The sequence below is a fragment of the Natator depressus genome, chromosome 4, assembly GCF_965152275.1.
Source record: "Natator depressus isolate rNatDep1 chromosome 4, rNatDep2.hap1, whole genome shotgun sequence".
In the NCBI taxonomy this organism is placed as follows: Eukaryota; Metazoa; Chordata; order Testudines; family Cheloniidae; genus Natator; species Natator depressus.
In genome coordinates this window covers 72,530,740-72,551,009 of record NC_134237.1, presented here as the reverse complement: position 1 = coordinate 72,551,009, position 20,270 = coordinate 72,530,740, and the positions used below count along the sequence as shown (strand labels likewise).

General features: G+C 37.0%; 1 protein-coding gene across 3 annotated transcripts in view; it reads right to left on the bottom strand.

Moving 5' to 3' along the window:
• Positions 1-216: 216 nt before the first annotated feature.
• The window catches only part of CEP44 (centrosomal protein 44), a 38,630-nt gene continuing 18,576 nt past the window's right edge, over positions 217-20,270 (bottom strand). For 2 of the 3 annotated variants that reach the window (XM_074951169.1, XM_074951170.1), the window contains exons 4-11: positions 17,071-17,217; positions 15,092-15,199; positions 12,293-12,424; positions 11,591-11,800; positions 5,150-5,225; positions 2,758-2,885; positions 2,458-2,495; positions 217-1,583 (exon numbers count right to left, since the gene is read on the bottom strand). In XM_074951169.1, coding sequence (XP_074807270.1) covers positions 1,535-1,583; positions 2,458-2,495; positions 2,758-2,885; positions 5,150-5,225; positions 11,591-11,800; positions 12,293-12,424; positions 15,092-15,199; positions 17,071-17,217 — 888 coding nt within the window. In that variant the 3' untranslated portion in view covers positions 217-1,534. The remainder of the gene's footprint in view (positions 1,584-2,457; positions 2,496-2,757; positions 2,886-5,149; positions 5,226-11,590; positions 11,801-12,292; positions 12,425-15,091; positions 15,200-17,070; positions 17,218-20,270) is intronic. The other variant, XM_074951171.1, reaches the window with a different exon arrangement.

Here is a 20,270-nt window from a genome sequence, read left to right as displayed (position 1 = left end):
AAGCCTGTTTCAATACAACATAGTAAACAACGAAAAGTCGATATTCAAAACATTGCCATTACTGTTTCAAAGCAAAAGTGACTGTCGGTACTCTGTATCAAAACAATTTTATTCTAAATTGCGAAAATACTTCGTATAAATATGCACCACAAGATGGTGCTATAATTTCTATTTACTGCACACGACACACAATCTCAGATCAGTAGGAAATTTTTCTTCTCTCTAGAAGAAACAATTTAAAGAATTATTCTTTAGGATAGTGGAGTAGTGGGTTGTGAACAAGGGGTATTTCCAAATAAACTTTAAAGTAAGTTGCCATCATGACTGTAAAGCTTGCTTTCCAGGGAATCTGCAATTTAAGTATACTGGAAAAAAATGGGAGTTTATTACAAGTGTGTTCATGTCCTTAAGCTTTTCACTGAGTTTATGGAGCAACAACAGATTATTGTATGTTACTCAGTTTGGATATGTAAAATGAAATCAATCACATATTTATGGAGGAACATATTCATAATTATTATTATCATCAAATAAATCATTTTTAAAAAGGAAGAGCAAACAGATGCTCCATCTGAAAATTATACCATTTAAATCTTGATATCTTCAGCAGTTGCAATGTCATTTTTTGATCTTTTCATGTGAATCAAAGTAATATGGATAGCTACAGCATGTTGTAAAAAGGTTCCTTACATAACACTTTAAATACCCAGTAATTTAGAAAACAAGGATGAAATACCATCTCTCTACCCAGCCCACACTGACACTTTTGATTTGACTATATCATGTTTATGGAAGTCTTACATCTACTTATGTCTCAAAAGAGAAATTTTATATAGTTTCAAATCATAAAAATGTTGTACGTCTTTGTACACTGGATGGTCTCCATCTGTGCTGCCGGTCTTAAAATGTGTTGGGTAATAGAGCACTAAAACACTCACCACATCTCGCATAGTCAAAGTCTGTGGACTTACTTACACATTTTAGTGTTTAGGATCCAAATGACCTTCACTTTGTCAGTGTTAATGGAAGCCATAATGTGTTGGGGTGCTTTCTGACTAACCATGAAAATTTATAATTAAAAAAACAAAACAAAAAAGGTACACATTTACAATATGTGCATTTAAGTTTTCATTAAGTCTTACTGAACAGTACAGATGGCAAGATGGTATGTATGAAAGTCTCTTGGGTGCAATATGCAAGTCCCAGCTGGAGTGTTTCCAACAGGATGTAAACCATGGTTCTCAAGCCTGCACTTTAAAAAACATATTACTTAGCACGTTGCCAACAAATGTCAACACAAAAACACACTTCTGTAATGACTTCAACTCCACAAAAAATGCAATTTTCTATAGCAAAAGGTTAAAATTAATGTAATCATGACAAAGGTATGAGAAAACATTTATTCTTCAAGTAAAAATAAAAACATTTTAAAACAATTATAGTCCTTAAAATGGATAATATATTCAAAATAACTTTAAAATTGTACAAATTTACATAATAGTTTTGAGATCCAGAAGTCTAGACAGAAAATGGTCTACGATGTGTTACTTGAATTTTTCAGCAATTCTGAAGTTTCTTCAATCCTAAAAATATTTTTAAAATTGGTTAAAACAAAGACTAAAACAAACATTTACTACTAATTAATAAAGCTAAAGTAACAAAGCAGCATTCCTGACTTGTTTGTTTGTTTGTTTTTACATTGGTCAGGCTATTAGATTTGCTGTTATTTGAGAGACATTTAAAAAAATATACATAGAGAAGGCACAAAATTCACAAAAATAAAGTTAATGGAGGAGATAATTGACACTGTAGATCTCAAATTAGCCTTAAAAAGGCTGTCACCATCAGAGAGCTTAGGTTTTTGCAAAGTGGCAGACAAGATTAATGACTTCAGCTTCCTGAAGTAATTCATTTGTATGATACAGAAATCTTGTTGAATAACAGTTGCACTGTGATGATGCATTTTATTTTACTTCAGCAAGTGTAATGAGTTATTTCTACCTGCAAATTTTCATTATAAATCTCAGAACCAGCAGAAGATTCTGCTTATTATTCTGAGGTATCTTTATGTGATGCCTGGCCTGAAACTGGCCTAGCTCTTTTCATTTAATATTTCACCTCAAAGTTTGAACACAAGTGTTATGTAGTTCCAGTAAACTCTTATCAAAAGACAGATAATACTCCTATTAGTTGTCAACCAAATTCTAAACACTCTTTAATCCCTAGTTAATACCATTAAGAATGCATTATATTGCTTGTTAAAAACCAAAACAGTGACTCATCCCACAAACACAGAACTGTAAGTGGATTTATTATCCAGTGGAGTCATAAGGAAATGCCACACCTGATGTAGAGACCTTTGAGGTTTGGAACACATATGCACATTCTATATATGCCTTAGTCCAGTACAATTCCCTACTGGGAAATGAATTCCTGCTGCCCTTTTCTATTACTTACATTTTACTTATCCTTTCCATTCTTTGTCTTGTTGTCTCCTGCAATTGAAAAGCAACATATTTAGGCAATTCTTCAAAGCCAACAATCTTCAGAAATGGACTTTTAACCTGGAGAATTCATGCAAAAAAATTACTTTAAGCACTGTTTACATATCAAAAGGATTTTTATGAGACAGACCTAGATGAAGTTTTGCATAGTTCTGCCGTTTTTTGCCAGTAGTATATACAACTAAAACTAATGCTTACTTGTTCTCCTGACCTTAGAAAGGAAATCAACTAAGCATTTGCCAGTTTTACTTACCTTTGAAATCTCTGTCAAACCATGATAATTAATGGTTGCGGCTTTGGGAGATGGGTCTGTGGATAATAGTGAACTGTATCCAGACGACTGATGAAGACTCTCTGGCATCTCCTCCTTCCTCTCAATATCTGTGGAGAAATATTCATTTTTAGGTTTTGCCTTTTTGCTCTCTTGCAGCAAGGTCAGCTATCGAACAGTTTGATTTACAGTATGTAATAACAGAAGAGAATGCATTGTTTAGAAAGAAAAAGGCTACTGGTAAAGGTCCAAGATGGGTTTCTCATATTCTTTTAAAATAACATGAACAGAGTATGCTCAGTATGATGCAGACAAAAAAGAAATTCTAACAAAGATTATCCAGGAATGTTGCATTTGTCATGATTATGGTCAATTGAAACACTTAGGCAAGTACAATTACTAGGCAAAACATTCAATAATAATTTCAGACAGCTCACATTTGTTTTCTTACTATAAACCACTTGTCTCATACAGCTGTGGGATCTTTTAAACTTAAAAAAAAGTTTAAGCAATATAGTAATTATCTTTGTAAACATATTTTACTATAACATGAAAAGCTTTTCCAAACATGTTTTTAATTCTTCTGTTCAGTAAGTGATTTACAGTATAAACAACTGAAATACAAACAAAAATGTAGTCAGTTTCCAATAATCTAGGGCTAGTATTCATTCAGCAGAGCCTGGCTTTAAATGTTTGTACAGCAGTAAGTGCCAGTTTCAATAGGAGCAGAGCTAGGCCAACATATCAAACACATTAGAAAATCCCTAGCCTTTGTATCAGGAAAAGCCTGATGCTATCCTAGCATTTTAAAAAAAATGTAACTATTTTAAAAACCTGTGTTCCTGAGGAAAGCAAAAATTCCCATTTAAAAAAAGGTGGGGTTTGGTTTTTTGGCTTTGGTTTTTTAATTAAAGCTACAGGCTATGGATCCAGGTTACAAGTCCTGAGTCCTGCATTCAGAAAACAACATTGTAAACGGCACTATTTAATAGGGGATCTCAAAAGCTCCAGATGGCAGCTGATCTATATCATGTGATAAGGTAAATAAATTCAAACTTATATAGCCCACTAACACAAATTTACATATTTTGACAAAACAATTGTGGGTGTTAGAGCAAGCTTGATATGTAGGACAATCTAGAAAAATACTACAGAGGTAAATGGTGTATAAGATTTAGTTTGCCACTTCACTTACCAGGCATCACAGTCAGAGACAATCTTATCTTTACTCTGCTGTCTACAAAAATTATGTAAATTAATTAAGGCTATGACTCATTAAAAATATGATTTTGACTTGAGAAAGATTTTAAACTACAGACAAAAGGAGTACTTGTGGCACCTTAGAGACTAACAAATTTATTAGAGCATAAGCTTTTGTGAGCGATGAAGTGAGCTGTAGCTCACAAAAGCTTATGCTCTTAATAAATTTGTTAGTCTCTAAGGTGCCACAAGTACTCCTTTTCTTTTTACGGATACAGACTAACACGGCTGCTACTATGGAACTACAGACAGTACCATAAACATGCTGGGTAATATATATTCCTGCACAGAACACTTTAAGGGGAAGTTTAAGTTGTAGGCGCATCTCAGTGCTTTAAGTGTATATTACCAGATAAGACCAAGTGGGAGAATTAGGAAACTAAGGATGGATCAGACTTGGGTGAGTGGCAAGGCAAACCACAGTTTGAGGAAGAAGGGAGAGGCAATATGGATGAAGTCTAAGTAGGAGAGTGAGTGAAAAATTCGATTCAGTTTTCCACATTTGTACCACTACTTCCCTGGCCTCAATGATGGGGCTGCCCAGAGGGGGGTATTTACCTGAGAAGATACTTAGTGTTATTTTCTCCTGGGTCCCTTTGTATTTAGGAATTAGTTAACTTCAAAAGTTTGCCGTGTACACCTTCAGAAATTTACTTGGCCACTACCCACTACTTTTACTAGTATTCTACAGTTTGTTAAGGGGAAAAAAAGGATAATCTGGGTCTCTGAATATCAACTAAAAAAAAAAAAATCACATTTGTGTCCCAGGACTTTTTTTGAGCTTACTATAAACAAAAAGAAAGAAATATTTTTCTCTAATAATTGATTATCTTTGTGAAGATAGACACAACAACACAGGAGAGGGGAGAAAACACATCACATTTTATCAAATAGGAAATGTACATAAAAGCCCCAAAACTAACAAGGTGATTTCAGGGGCTGGCTCGTACCTGAAACAGCTGAACTTAAACAAAACAAAAAAACTAACTACATTTCAAGTTGACAGTATCCATTTAAACAACTTAAAATCCTAACTGTGACACAATTTTATGCAAGGTTAGCAAAAGCTACTTGAAAGAAAACCTTTTCAGTAAAGAGCACTGCAAACACTCACCAGGAGAAACTGGAGTCATATTCCTACTAGAGGTATGGTCTTCACTCATATTGTTAAATTCTGTAGATAAGTCACTCTGAAACAATAATTGTTTTTGCTATTTACAAAAAAAATTGATAACTTAGCCACGAGTCTTATTTAAATGCCATCTGAGTACTGAGAATTATAATCAAATAGTGAACATATGCATATATATGTACAGTACTGACCACACTTTTCTAGCATTTGGAAGTAGCTTTATGTGATTACTCCTATGAATAAAGCATGCAAAATTTACCCTTTATATTAATATACCCATTTATATCATAAAAAATGGTCATTTCATTAAAGCATTTTGTCTTTTGAAATACCAACTTTGCTGTAAAATCTGAGCCCAAAAGTTTCATAGTGGAATGCCTAACAATCCAGGTGTGATTGTTTGATCAGGCAGAGTGGTGTTTATTAAAACACTGTGCATCAAAAGCTCTGAATGACTGATTACAGGTGGCAGCAAGTGCTCTGCTCCTCTGACTCTCTGGTAGCTGATTGGAGGTCTATTGCTGGATTTGGTTGTCTAATTTTAGATAATCAAGTTTGAAAATTTTAGCTAAAATACCCACATGGCTCATGATACAAATGATGAGAAAAACAAATTTTATACATTGTCAATATTAATCCTATATTTCCTTTCTCTGTTATAATGTGACCATTTTCTTCTTCAGGGTTAATTTGCTAAGAAAATAAAAAGTTAGTTTTAGAGTTTTTCCTTGACCATCAAAAGTTACTGTTTTTCCTTTCAGAAACATGAACTTATGTTTGTCTATTTTAGACCCGGATCTTTCAAGCTAATCGATGCAGATGGATGCCCCCACCCCTGTGAAAACCCTCTGGGACTAGAACTGTTTTCATTTCAATAATGCACCATATGAATTTATGGAGTAGGGTGTGTGCACATGTAAAATGTACATTCTAAGAGCCACATATATTCTAATACAAAAACTTCATTAAACAACATTATTTTGGTTATAAATCAAGAACTCAAAAGTTAGCAAGTGCCAGATTTACTGCTGTCAATGCAACCTTAATTCTGCCTGCTAGCATGCATCTTGTACACTAAATGATGTAGCGGTCCTGTAGAAAAATAGCATATGATCATGTAATTGAAGTCTGTATCATAAAATGAATGTACAAGGAGCAGAATTAAGGTTGCAGTGCCAACTTTTAATCTAGATTTTTGTATGTAATTTCCTAGTTTCATTTAAAGGAAAAGTATACCCCCCCCCCCCAAGAAAAACATGCCCCCCACCATTGTGAGTGATCAGCAAGGTTTGAACTCTGAACATTAGTACTACAACACAGAAATCTACCACTTGAGCTACTGGGCTAACTACATTAACTAGCAGCAGAAGGCTATTACCCTGAGGGGGCGGGGTGAGGGTCCCAAGTTCTGCATGGGCATAGCCCCCAGCTGTCTTTCCTACTCCCTCCCAGGGCATTTGGGGGTGGGAAAACAGTAATTACTGCCCTCAAAGTTGGGAGAAGTTTGGACTGGCTTCCTCTCCCCAATCCCTTCCATTACAGCTGCCTTGAGAGCTCCCAGGTATTCTCAGTGCAATGTGTGCCGCCGCTGATTTGATGGTGGCATGGGCCTGATCTTAAAAATGTTCACATTATTTTGAGATTTCAAAGCTTCTCAAAAGACAGTTTCAAGAACCAGATCCTACTGTACTGAAAAATAAGCAACCATGGTGCACACAAACAAAAATCAAACTTGTTTTTGTGTACTCCTGCTCTTACAACAATAGTTTAGACTAAAAAGAAACAATCTGGTTAGAAGTTTTCAAAAACGGTACTACTGTTAAAATATTTAAGTGGCAAATAAATATCAGGCTAGTCTAATCCACAGTACAGTGCAAAATAATGAATATTTATCTATATTTATCTATTGTTTTAATTGGGTTTAGTGGTATTGAAAAGTTCCAGATTAGAAGGCATTTATCAAGCCACAGAATGGGTACAGCTGGGCTAGTTGAGGGCCAGCTTTTTCATACTGTTTCCACCACAATGTGCCTCAACAAGTGACCTGTGAAAGACAGGGCAATTCTCTTTATGCTCATCCAATCCTTGGCTTCCTGAGAGCGCTAGCAAGGGTAACAAACTGTTAACAATGGCTGTGCAATTTGGACAGACACTGAGAAATAAGACCAAAGTCATCCACAATGACTGATTAATAGACATCAGATGGTATCACATTTCAGTCACTACTGACCTGAGACAAATTCAGACACGATCTAGAATTGAAAAGCTCCATATTCATCCTTTGAGCCATTGAATTTTCTTTTACATTTTATTAAGTGAGCATCTTGAAACACCATGGAGAGATGGCAGTTTTCCTCATTTATCCCCGCCCAATCTCTTTTAGATAAACAATGCGTTTTCAATAAATGTAGAATGAGAACCATATTATATGTTTATAACACCAAGGACATCTACAATTTTCTACAACCAAACAAAATAGTGTGACTGACAACATTCTAACACTTCTTCAAGACACTGCATCATCAGTTAAGTATTTTTTTGCAAAGATTTTCAACTTTTGGACAGCTTTTCACAATAACTGAAGTATTTTGAGGACTGTAATTTACAGCATTACAGGAAGATCCTGAACACATACTCACAAATATACTGTGCTGTGAAAACTAGCATTAGATGTATATAAACTTTTTCAATGTTTATTTTTATAAACAAACACACACATATACACACACACACACACCCTACCTCTCAAAAGCTTTTAAAGTTAAAAAAAATACACTCCCTTGAGGAAAAATGCTGATTTGCTGTGGCATGTTAAACATACCCAGTATAGTGATGTCACTAAATCTCATGTGCATTTAGAAAGTTTACCTGATGTCACCAACAAGGAGTGAAAGAATTGGAGAAATGCCAACCACTAAATCAGAAATCAGTAAGATGATGATCAATTAGAAACTTGCCCAATGAATGAAGCAAGTTTCCCACAGTACTGAGCAAACCATCTGCTGAATTCTCATTCTTAATTTTGCATCTAGTTTCTAGATGGTGTGCCTGAAGATATGAAATAGTGCATTTTTCTACAATCAGAAATGAAGATGTCTAGTGTGAAACCAGATAATGCTAAACAGAATGAAAGTCTAACCTTTTCAAGAAGTTCTTGTAAAAAGATTCTCTATTTTCAAAATATATGATATACCTTGCCTTGGGAAATTAAATAGTATTCAGCTTCATCAATAGTACTTTGGCTGTCTCATATAAATTATTACAGTAACAGGGAGAAAATCCAACTGGGTAGGATGAGACAGTTAGAGTAAGAGAAAAACCACGTGCCACTAAGCAGGCTGATTTTTTTCATAACACAATAGCAACCACTCAAACTGTAATTGCATTCCTTCAGTAAATGTATTAGTACCACATACTCACACAGTGGCTATCATTGATAAACTGCAGAGCTATTTCTGTAGTTCCCTCAGGGTCTGCAGGCTCCTTCTGGGAAACTCCATTACAATGCACAGTGCTGTTCCACAAGTCCTGAAGAAATAGCTGTGCACTTTTCAGTAATAAGCCACTAACTTTTTTTTGGATGAGAGGGAAACAGGGGGCCCCGGAAAGGGGAGAGAGCGCAACTGGGAAAGAGGAGGAATAGCGGGCTCATGAGGAAATTGAGGTTTCTGCCTTGTTTAAAATTTTGTCATGTGATCATGGCAACACATCACCTTACAAATAGTAGATATTCTAATTGCTAAATATTAGTACAGATCAGAGTAGATAAAGTGTTTTTTAATCAAAACCATTTTAAAATTTAAATTAAATACATTTTTCTTTTTAAAAATAAACCTATTGACAATGAAATTTGAAATTACGAAAACCTACATCACGCTTAACCTTACTAGAGTCTATTTAAATCATTTAAATTGAATGAAAAGGTAGTATTTAAGCAGCATATGTTTGTTGCTGAAGTTGTAAAGAAAGTCAAGCCACTGAAGCGGTGCAAGTCACCTGGAACCATTTAATATGTTGAAATGCTAACCTAGCTTTTGACAGCAGTAATCTCTTCTGTAAGTACAGAAAGAACACTCTTTCCATTTCAATTTATTCAACAATTTCAGTTTAATCACTAGGTCATTAGAAGTAAGTTGAAGAAGAAGAAACTCTTTGCTTTTCTCTTCCAATGTACGAATAAAAACAAGGTGTGAGGATGAGATCTACTAGCTCTAAAATCTTGAAGGACACAGTGACCAGAATCTCTGGATATGTCTATACAGCAATTAAACACCTATGGCTGGGCCGGGTCAGCTGACTCAAGCTCGCAGGGCTCAGACTACGGGACTATAAAACTGCTGCATAGACACTGGGGGTCAGGCTGGGGGCCGAGTGGCAAGATCCTTGCCCCAGACCCAGCCTCCAGCCCGAGCCTGGACATCTATGCAGCAATTCTACAGGCCGGTAACCCAAGTCCCGCAAGCCCAAGTAAACAGACCCTGCCCTGCAGCTGTGGCATGGGTCTTTTATTACAGTGTAGACGTACTCTACGAGTCTATGAAACAATCAGATATACCATAGATAATAGATATAGATAACTATAGTAATACGTCTGCTAAATCCCCACTCTGTCACTTTGAGTGCAGAAGGTAGGAACCTGCAAGGATTCTAAAAATTAATACATGCGACTCCAGGCTTGCATTAAACTCCCAAGGTTACAGCTTTTCTCTGACCTTGGCTCTGTAAAAGCTGCCACCACCCAAATGCAAAAAAAAAAAAAAACCACCACCAAAAAACAACCCTTTGAACCCAGGAAGGAGCACTTGGGAATTCCTCCCTGTGGGATACCCTCAAGCCCTTTCACACACCCCGGGGAAGAGCTGAGAAAGAAAGCAAAGGAAATTAGCTGTGGCTATCAGCTAATTAAACAACATGCACAAACCTCTTCGGACACCAAAAATCCCATCCTGTTCTTAAAAAAGGTAAATTTTATTTAAAACAAAAAGGAAAAAAAAATACATCTGGAACTTAGGCTTTTTGGTAGATCCTAAAAGAAACAATTACAAAAATTAAGCACCCAAAATAGTTTTCTTGGGGGTTCAGCTTAAAGGGTACAAGCAAACAAAAGCATCTGGGGTTAGCACAGGGGAAATCCACAAGCCAAAACACAAAACAACCCTAATTGCATCTATTTAAACATGTCCTGTTCAATAATTTCTTCTAGGTATGGAAGATGAATTTTTATGTCTGGTTCAAGCCTTACACAGCATTCCTGCTGCCCTCTGTTCCCCTCTTTCCCGGAGAGACACAACAAAGGGAAGGTCCGTCCTGTCCCATCCCCCCTCTCCCCCTTTTAAAAAGTTCTAGCCCTCCCATTGACTCTTTTGGTCAGGTGCCCACTCCTTTTCCTTTACCTGAGGAACTCTGTTAACCCTTTACAGGTAAAGTAAGTTGAGAACAGCCACCAAGAGGGATCTTATAGCTAACTGGCTGGCTGGGTGTCCATAAAAGGAAGCTACCCCCACCCTTCATTTATCACAATGTCCTTTGTTTCACAATTCAGTTTTAAATGCAGAACAGGTTTTGATAAAAAAAAATTATTTTTTCTGAAGTACTTTTTTTCTAGCAAACAAATTTTGAATGCTGTTTTAGTATATTTTGAATTGCATTACAATTTTCATCTAAATGTATCTTGATGCAAATCACAAGTAAAAAAATTAATCTAGTAGAAAAGAATTGCCTCATTCACCGTTTTCTAACAAAGTAGTAAAAATTAAGAATTTGAATAAATGTATGTCAAGCTTTATAATTGCTTAAATGTGCATAGATATAGTGTATTTCCCTGTTTAGCAAAAGTAGTACTAGGCTACACAGTGTAAAGGCTACACAGTAGAACATCAGAGTTACGAACCCCTCGAGAAATGTTCACAACTCTGAACAAAACGTTATGGTTGTTCTTTCAAAAGTTTACAACTGAATATTGACTTAATACAGCTTTGAAACCTTACTATGCAGAAGAAAAATGCTGCTTTTAACCATCTTAATTTAAATGAAACAAGCACAGAAATAATTTCCTTACCTTGTCAATATTTTTTTAAACTGTCCTTTTTTTGTTGTTTACGTTTAGCACATTACTGTACTGTATTTGCTTTTTTGGGGGGTGGGGTGTCTCTGCTGCTGCCTGATTGTGTACTTCTGGTTCCAAATGAGGGGTGTGGTTGACTGGTCAATTCGTAACTCTGATGTTCGTAACTCTAAGGTTCTATATACTTAGGTGCAAAACAACATATTTTGATGATTATACCAACCAATAAGAATCATCCTTTCTTTAGGCAAATAACATACAAATGCTAAATATGATTAAAACCTCCAATTTAAAATCAATCCACCCTGCTACAGATTCTACCTCCCCAATAAAATAGAAGCTTTATGGTAAAAATATACCTTTTTTGACTGCAACATCAGTTCTGTTTCAAGGAGCAAGACCCGGCTTAGGAGATTATTCCAGTCCTTCTCATCTATAATCACCTTCCCTTGAAGTCTCTCTTCTAAAACATGTAGTTTATCTTCCATCCAGCTTAGCTTATGAAGTTTTTCTTGGCAATCAGCAAGCTGGCTCTTTAGCAGCTCCATTTGACTATGATCTTCTGTGGCCTTGAAATAAGGACAATAATAGATTTTACTTTCTCTAATTTTAGGCATAAATACAATTGGACAGACGTGATATAGACTGCTGCAGAAGTGTTGAACAGTTTTTCTTCCCCGCTAGGTCATGTCAACCATTGTGATGAGTCACAGTATGAATGCTTTTACCTTCAGAAATTGCTGTGAACTGCTTTATGCAAAAAGTTTGCACATTAGAGACACTTGCCAGAAACCAGCCAGCTGACTCTGAAGTTGTGGGGCAACTGGGGGTACTTTATATTGAAATAATAATCAAGACAAGACCTACCACCATGACTATTCCCACAGGTTTGTTGTACTTCTTCTCCTCTTAACAAGTAGTACAATTGTACTACCAATGTTCTTTACACATGTATTATATGCTTATAGATCAAGTTTAATTTTGAAAAAAATCAAAAAAGATGTTTGGAAGCCACTTTGGCTATCATACCAAACTCTACATTTTAAAATTCAAATTCTTACTTGTTCACACACAACTTCCAAAACATCATCAGATACACAGGATTCTTCTTCGCTATCTCCACCTACTGGAATGGCGGTCTCGTAGACATGCACATTAACTTCATTATCTGGGTGACGTTCCACTTGAGGTTTCTTTGTATGTAAAAACAATAATCCACATGTACGATTTATTACAACAAAAACATTCTTGCCAACTAAATGTACAATGTTCTGCATTTAATTATTTTGCTTTTATCGATACACCCAAGTGGCCAGCACATCCGTTGGCCTGCACCATTTCCCGCAGCCCCCATTGGCCTGGAACCGCGATCGGCCGAACCTGTGGACGCTGCAGGTAAACAAACCTGACGGGCTGTGACAAAGGTTGCCGATCCCTATTTTAAACTGTTAAAACAAAAACAAAGTTATCCTTGATAATCTTTTCAGAATCATATGGCTCATCACCGCTATTGCCTCCCACATATTTAAAGTCAGAAACATCTCTCCTTTTCCTCTAGAAAAATAGCTTGATTAGGTGGTTTTGTTTATTTTTTTTCCCCTAGGTAGACTTACTGAGGGAAAGCCAAGTCAAAAGATGAGTTTTACATTTCTTTCTGAGCACAGCAAGGTCTCTTACTTCTTGAAAGAGTTCCATAGTGTAAGCCCTACTCCTCTGAACGTTCTGACTTCAAAGGCTCATAAGTCTCTCACTCTACTGCTTAACAATTTTATTGTTCCAACAGAACTTAGAAGTTATGGGAAGTCACAGTTGTGGAGGGAAGGGCACGCTCACTGGTAGCTAGGTCCAGGCTCATGAAGGGGACACAGAACTTGAACTGTACTCTACTCAGTGGGAAGCCAGTGGAAAAAGCAGAACACCAAAGTGATGTGCTCATGGTAATGTGCACTGCTAAGCAAATGACCTTTTGCATTTTATATCAGTTGAACTTTTTCAGGCTGCGTGGCTTCATTACAAGGTACAAGTTACAATAATCAAGTGTGGAAGTCACATACATATCATAAAAAGAAAAGGAGTACTTGTGGCACCTTAGAGATTAACAAATGCCACAAGGTGCCACAAGTACTCCTTTTCTTTTTGCGAATACAGACTAACACGGCTGCTACTCTGAAACCTGTCATTATACATATCATAGAAACATATGGCTGGAAGGGAACTTGAGGTGTCATTCATGTACTACCTGCACTTCAGCCTGTTTTAAGAAATCTCTCAGGGTATGTCTATAGCGCAATTTAAAACCCGCAGCTGGCTCGTACGACCTGGCTCAGGTTTGCAGGGATTGGGCCAAGGGGCTGTTTAGTTGCAGTGTAGATATTCGGGCTCAGGCTGGAACCCAGGCTCTAGAATCCTACAAGGTGGGAGAGTCCCAGAGCTCAGTCTGCCGCCCAAGCCCAAATGTCTACACCATAATTAAACAGTCCATTGGCCAGAGACCCAGTCAGCTACAGCTGTCTAATTGCAGTGTAGACATTCCCTTGATGGCTTCCTATTGGTGACAGGATAATAAAGGGAAGAATCATGTGCACTGTGGGACTCCAGAGGTGATGGCTTTGGAAGTGGAAGAACAGGTGTCCATGATGACCTTCTGATTTCAGCACGATAAGAATCTGAGCCATTTTAGAGTACTTCCATTTTCCCCTGAAGTCTCTTGGAGACTGGACAGGTGTACTGGGTGATCAATAGTATCAAGTGTCACAAGAAATTTAGCAAAATGAATAGGAATCTATTTCTCTTGTCTATGATTGAAGACCTAATCCTGACCATAGCAATAAGCTCTTTTCCTGTATTATGCACTGGCCAAAAGCTGAAATGAAAAGGACCCAGAACACTGGCAGCTGAAAGGTAGATTTGGAGACTTCTCTGCTAGCTTCTCAATTAGCATGCTTTAAAAAGGGAGGTAACCAATGGTCAACGGTTTGCAGAGTTGCAATCATCAATCAATGGTTTCTTCAATGCTAGTTGATTAATGCATATTTTAGTGCGGCTGATAGATTCCTCTCTTCAAAGCAGATGTGGATTATCTGTCCATAGGAGTCCCACATGTTCCCCATTCTACTTTATCATCCAGAAAGGGTATGGCCAGGTGGTAAATCACACCAGAAGCAGGTAATCTTTGTGACAGGGACAGATTTTAACAGCTAGTGGTGCTATGTTCTGGCATTGAGTAGAGACTGTCTGGATTTACTAAGCAATTACAGTTCTGTAAAGTTCTGCAGGGTGTAACTTTGCTGCCTCTATGGCAAAGAATAAGAGTAAAAGCTCTTTGCCTCCCTCAGTAGCAGAGGCTAGTAGATCAAACATACAGTACTGAAAAATGAGAAATGTGTTATGAAGAGACATTTTCAGATTTTGGCAGAATATCAAAAAGTATTTCTGATGACAGATTATTGTAGCATTACCTACGGTCAGATTGGAAAGAGTTCAGACTACGTTCACAGCCCAAGTTCTTCCCACCATTAATAGATTATGTTTGTGCCTCTCCTTTCTTGCATTTGATCACCAATAAAACAGTTAAATTATAATGATACTTTAAATGCCATCATTAGACTTCAGTGTGAACTGAAGTCGAGCACATTTCTCAGAGCCACTCTTTACATCTGTTTCCATCTTGTTTTTACACTTATCTTCACAACTGAAGTTTTTGTTTTTGTTTATTTTAAGTGAAAGCTTACATTCTAGGAAGGTACTGGCTTGCTGAACAACTGCAGATCAGCCCTAATCTGATTTGTTAATATCACCAGTGTCAAAGAACTTTAAACTGTATACATAAAAAAGCAAACAATTTTCTTTCTATTTCATACCTGCTGAGAAATCACAGTCCTGCAAACAGGATCAGCAAGAAGTTTCTCACAATTTGCCTGTGACTCAGATTTTAAAGACCTGTTTTTTCTTCTTGTTTGAGATTTGGCCTTCAAAATGAACAAAAAACCCACATTAGCAGTCATTTTCCCCCTGAAATAAACTGTTAAAAATTATCACTATATGATCCAATTGTATATCATACATATGAAACACATTTGGATTTTTTAATGATAAAATATTGACCAAAAATAGAAAAAAATATGAAATTAAGAATGCTAACAGTGGATAAATCAAACACTTGAAAGTGAATCTAATGTACAAACCACATTTTGCACATATGAGGCTGGGTCTAGCCTGATCATGGATATAAAAGAAAAAAATATTTGTAAGGTATTTAACACTGATTTTTAAAAAAAATAAATTGTAGAAAAATATATCCTTATAGCAATAAGGGTCACAAGTTACAAATGCATAGAATAGAACTTCTTAACGCTAGTGTTACATGCAATGATTATCTATATCAGGAGTGGCCAAACTTACTGATCCTCCAAGCCACATGTGATAATCTTCAAAAGTTCAAGAGCCGGGCGTGCCTGCCAGGGTTCAGAGCTTCAGCCCTACAGGGCTCCTGCTCTGCAGCAGTGTGGTGGGGCTAAGGAATTCCGCTCTGCAGGAGGCAGGTGCCTCCTGCGGGACTGAAGCCCCGAGACCCTTCCTTCCCCATTGGGCAGAAGCCCCGAGCTCCTCCTGTCCTCCCCAATCTGCTAGGCAGAGAATGGGACCGGGGGGCATGGAGGGCTCCGCGAGCTGCACTTTGGCCACCACTATCTATATCCTACAAATTCGTATGAGAGAGGAGCAAGTTTCAAATTTCTTTTCTGAAAGGAACTTGCCCATACACCCAGTATCAACTGATATGTTAGATTTCTTACTTGCCCTAATACTAAATCGATATATATTAAGATAAAAAAATATATATATATTTATCTTAATATATAAGATAATATATAAGACCCAAAATGTGTATTGTGAAATCCAACTAAAACTCAAATACAAGTAGTAAGAATATATACAGCCACACAATTTGTTGCAAATGCTTGGACTTAAAAGTTTGTTTTCGAACGCTGTACTGTTAGTGTCACATTTTTCAGAAAATTAAAAAAAAAAAAAAAAAAAATCCCCACACCAAACGAGCAAATGTTCAATTTTTGTTCCTATCTACCTTAACAGTTGTTCCAGAAGTACAATGAACTGTTTTGCAATGATATTCTCACTACATCCAGAAGCATAACAGAGTACATGAACTTATTGTTAATAGGCGTGAATTTGTTTATCTTTGCTTGAAATTTTCTCTGTTCACTACAAAATGTTAGTATGTCTATGTCAGTGGTTCTGAAACTGGATCGCGACCCCATTTTAATGGGTTGCCAAGGCTGGCGTTAGACTTGCTGGAGCCCGATCTCCTGGGGCTGAAGCCCGAGTCCCACTATGTGGGGCTGAAGCCAAAATCTGAGGGCTTCAACCCTGGGTGATGTGGCTCAGGTTACAGGGCCCCCGCCACGCTTTGGCTGAAGCCCTTTGGCTATGTTCCCCCCTACACACACACACACAGGATGGCGGGGTCTGAGCAGGCTCAGACTTCGGTCCCCCCTCCTGGGGTCATATAGTAATTTTTCTTGTCAGAAGGGGGTCGCAGTGCAATGAAGTTTGAGAACCCCTGGTCTAGGTCCTTTGGCTAGCAACAAGTGCAGAATCACTTAAATATCTGATACATTCTATATATTGGGAGAGTACATACTGAATTTGTAAGGGGATGGACTCTGATTTATAGTTTTCCCCCCTATTCTAACTTCAGTGATCATTATCATAGTTCTTTTTCTAGTTAAAGCAACATTTGAACCGAAATATGTTACAAAATATAGTTAATCTTTTTCTCAAAAACTGTAAATCATATCTGAAGTATCACCCTGCTCAGTACCTTATTCATATTACTTAACTCCTTATGCTTTTTCATCACAGCACTGATAATGTCACAAACAATCTGTATTTTCCTTTCTGCAAAGCCACACTGGAGAAACTGCTGTTTTGTTAAAACTGGTTTGTATTGAAACTGATCTCGAAGTAGCTGCAAGAGAGTAAAACTTAGTTAGTTTCCCAAACCTCTGTATATTCTCTGTTCTGTAGAAACTATATTTTTGTTCTTATTTTTGCACAATTGCCCCTTTTGCCCCCTTAGCTTTGCCAGTGAATCTTTTCACATGTTGGTCTTTGTATATTCTAAGCTGCCCCCATAATTGGAATTCCCATCATATGCCAATCTAACAGGCACTCTTAAATCAAATCACTCCTTAAAAAAACAAAAGCAAATACAAATACCAAACCTAATACATGCCTAAATAACTAAGCAAGTTTGGAAAAAAGTTTTGGAGAGTTCCAGAAATAAGAATGCACAGTAAAAACAGTTTTATTTGTTTCAGCTCTAGAGAGAGAGAGAATCATAAAATCATAGAAGTGAAGGCCTGGAAGGGACCTCAGTTGGTCACCAAATCCAGCCCCCTGCACTGAGGCAGAACCAAGTAAACCTAGACCATCCATGACAGGTGTTTGTCCGGCTTGTTTTAAAAAATTTCCAATTACGGGGATTCTACAACCTCCCATACAAATCTATTATAGCGCTTAAATCCCCTTATAATTAGAAAATGTACAGAATCATAGATACGAAGTGTAGTGTCATGTAGTGAAGTGCATTGCTATAACAAAAAAGCAGAATTTCACAAAACACCTTAAAAATTTGACAAAAGGTGCATTTATGTGAACCTCTTCGGATTAAATATAAAGCTCTGCAAAAGTCAAATATTTTTATTCTTAATCTATTGATATCAGTATGATGTTTATTTCAACAATAACTGGCACTTACAGGAATATGAGAATTGAAACCATATTTTTACTTAATGTTAAAATGGGCAGCACATCTCTACCCAGCTAAAAACCTACATTTGAGTATTTTCCCCTCACAACAAAAGACCACCAGCCCCCACCCCCTAAAAAAGCAAAAAAACCCAACAACAAAAAAACAACCCACACCTTTGTAAAGTGTCTTAACTAAGATGGCACCACACGTACTTTTAACCCAGGTATACGACATATTTATAGGGTAATTTAAGGATGATTACACTCTGTACCAGTGAAAAACCTATACTGCAGTCTGTATATAACAAGCAGAAATCCCTGTAAATTTTCATATTTATGTTTAAAACATGATGACTTAAAATTTGGAAGGTTTAAAACTATCTATAAAGAAACTTTCAAAAAAATAACTTGACAAATTAGTCTATTCAATTCCATGAGGGGGGAAAAAAAACCTTGTAAAAACAGCTAATAGTTTGATTCAGTTTGAATCAAGATCTAAAGGTTAGAAATCTTGGATATTCATTAAAGCAGAACATTATGAACACAAACTTGATGGGAAGATTTTTGCATACAATCTTTAGATCAAATTGAAACACACGTTAACAAACCAGCTAGCAACAAATTACATTAAAATATTTATTACCTAACCATATAAGACAAGGTTAAAAATTAATAACTGCTGTTCAGATTTTATTTCAATTTTAAAAGAATAAAAATATAAAAAGAGGATGCATTTACAGGCTTAACAGCCTAGCTCTCAGGGTACATGTACACTGCAGCTGAAAGCATGTTTTCAGCACAGGTAGACCAACACTTGCTAGCTCTGCTCAAGCAAGCATCCTAAAAATAGCAGTGTGGCTGCAGCAGCAGCAGCAGCAGCAGCAGCATGGGCAGCAATAGGGCTAGCCACCCAAGTACTGATACTTTTAGTGTGCTAACCTACTGTCTACCTGAACAAGGAAGTATGGTCCCAGCTGCAGTGAAGAGACACCCTCAGTTAGTAACACCAGAAGCATTAAGCAGTCATTCAGAAAAGAACTGGCCAGGCACTTATAAAAAAGCTCCTTTTCATCCCTTCATAATGTAAGGAGTATACCCTAACACACTCCAAAAGCCAGAGGAAAGACCATAGGATTACCCCAAATCAAGCTATTTTGGACCAAGGTGAGGGAGCAACTTCCAGAGCCATGGAGCCCACACGCAACGTCTCACACACAACCCCCCATCTTTTTATAAGTTGAAATCCCACTTGTGCACCACAGCTGACTGCAACCGTGGCAGTATGCCACTGGGAAAAAAGGGATCCCCAAGATATGCATATTGCAGGCCATTTAGGACTTTAGAGATCATAGCCAACACCTTAAACTAACTGGAGACCAGACAGACAGCACAGATCTCAATGAACTAGTGTCACATGCTCCTAATAAGATGTTCTGCTCAATAATGACCCACTATTGTGTTCTGCACCAGTTTCAGCCTACAAACTCTTTTAAGGTGTAGCACGAAGTACAGTCTATTGCAAGAGTCTAATCTTACAGTAACAGATGTGGGTAACAGTGCAAGGTCTGTATTCAAAAGGAGAATTCATAACCTCTTAGAACCAGATTGTAAAAAGTTGACTGGTTTAGTACTATAGAATCACCTCACTGCAACCATAGGGAGGGAGGGTGTCCAAAATCATCCATAGTTGCAAACCAAGTTAGCTCATGGCAGACACTCTTTCAAGCAAGAAAACCAATATTACATCCATCCTCTCCTCCAATTGCTTCCTGCAGCCAACATCATCTTCTCATTCTTGTCTGTGCTGAGCTTTAGCCAGCTCACTTTCATTTAATTAGCATGTAAGAGTGAAATGTGTTTTTATATATGAAATAGCAACTCTTAAATATTCCTTATGTTATTGTAACCTATGGTGCACAGTTTTTCCTACACAATGTATTCTCTAACCCATACTTCCCTCCGGCCACAGAGTTTGGCATTATTCCCTCTACTCAATACTCACCATGAGGATTGATATAAAACAACTTTAAGTAGCAAATTGTAATTTCTCCAATTATTATAAACTAGATCAACAGTAAAATAATCGGGATATGATGCAAGTAATTCTTAGATTTTTAAATCTAATGTATCTTTAATATTAAGATTGTACAGAATTTCTAATACTCTTGATGAGATTACTGGGGAAGTATCAAAAAGATCAAATTTTCATGTAGCTTAGTTATAGACACCAGTGTGAAAGGTACATCATAAGAACAACTCAAGAACAGT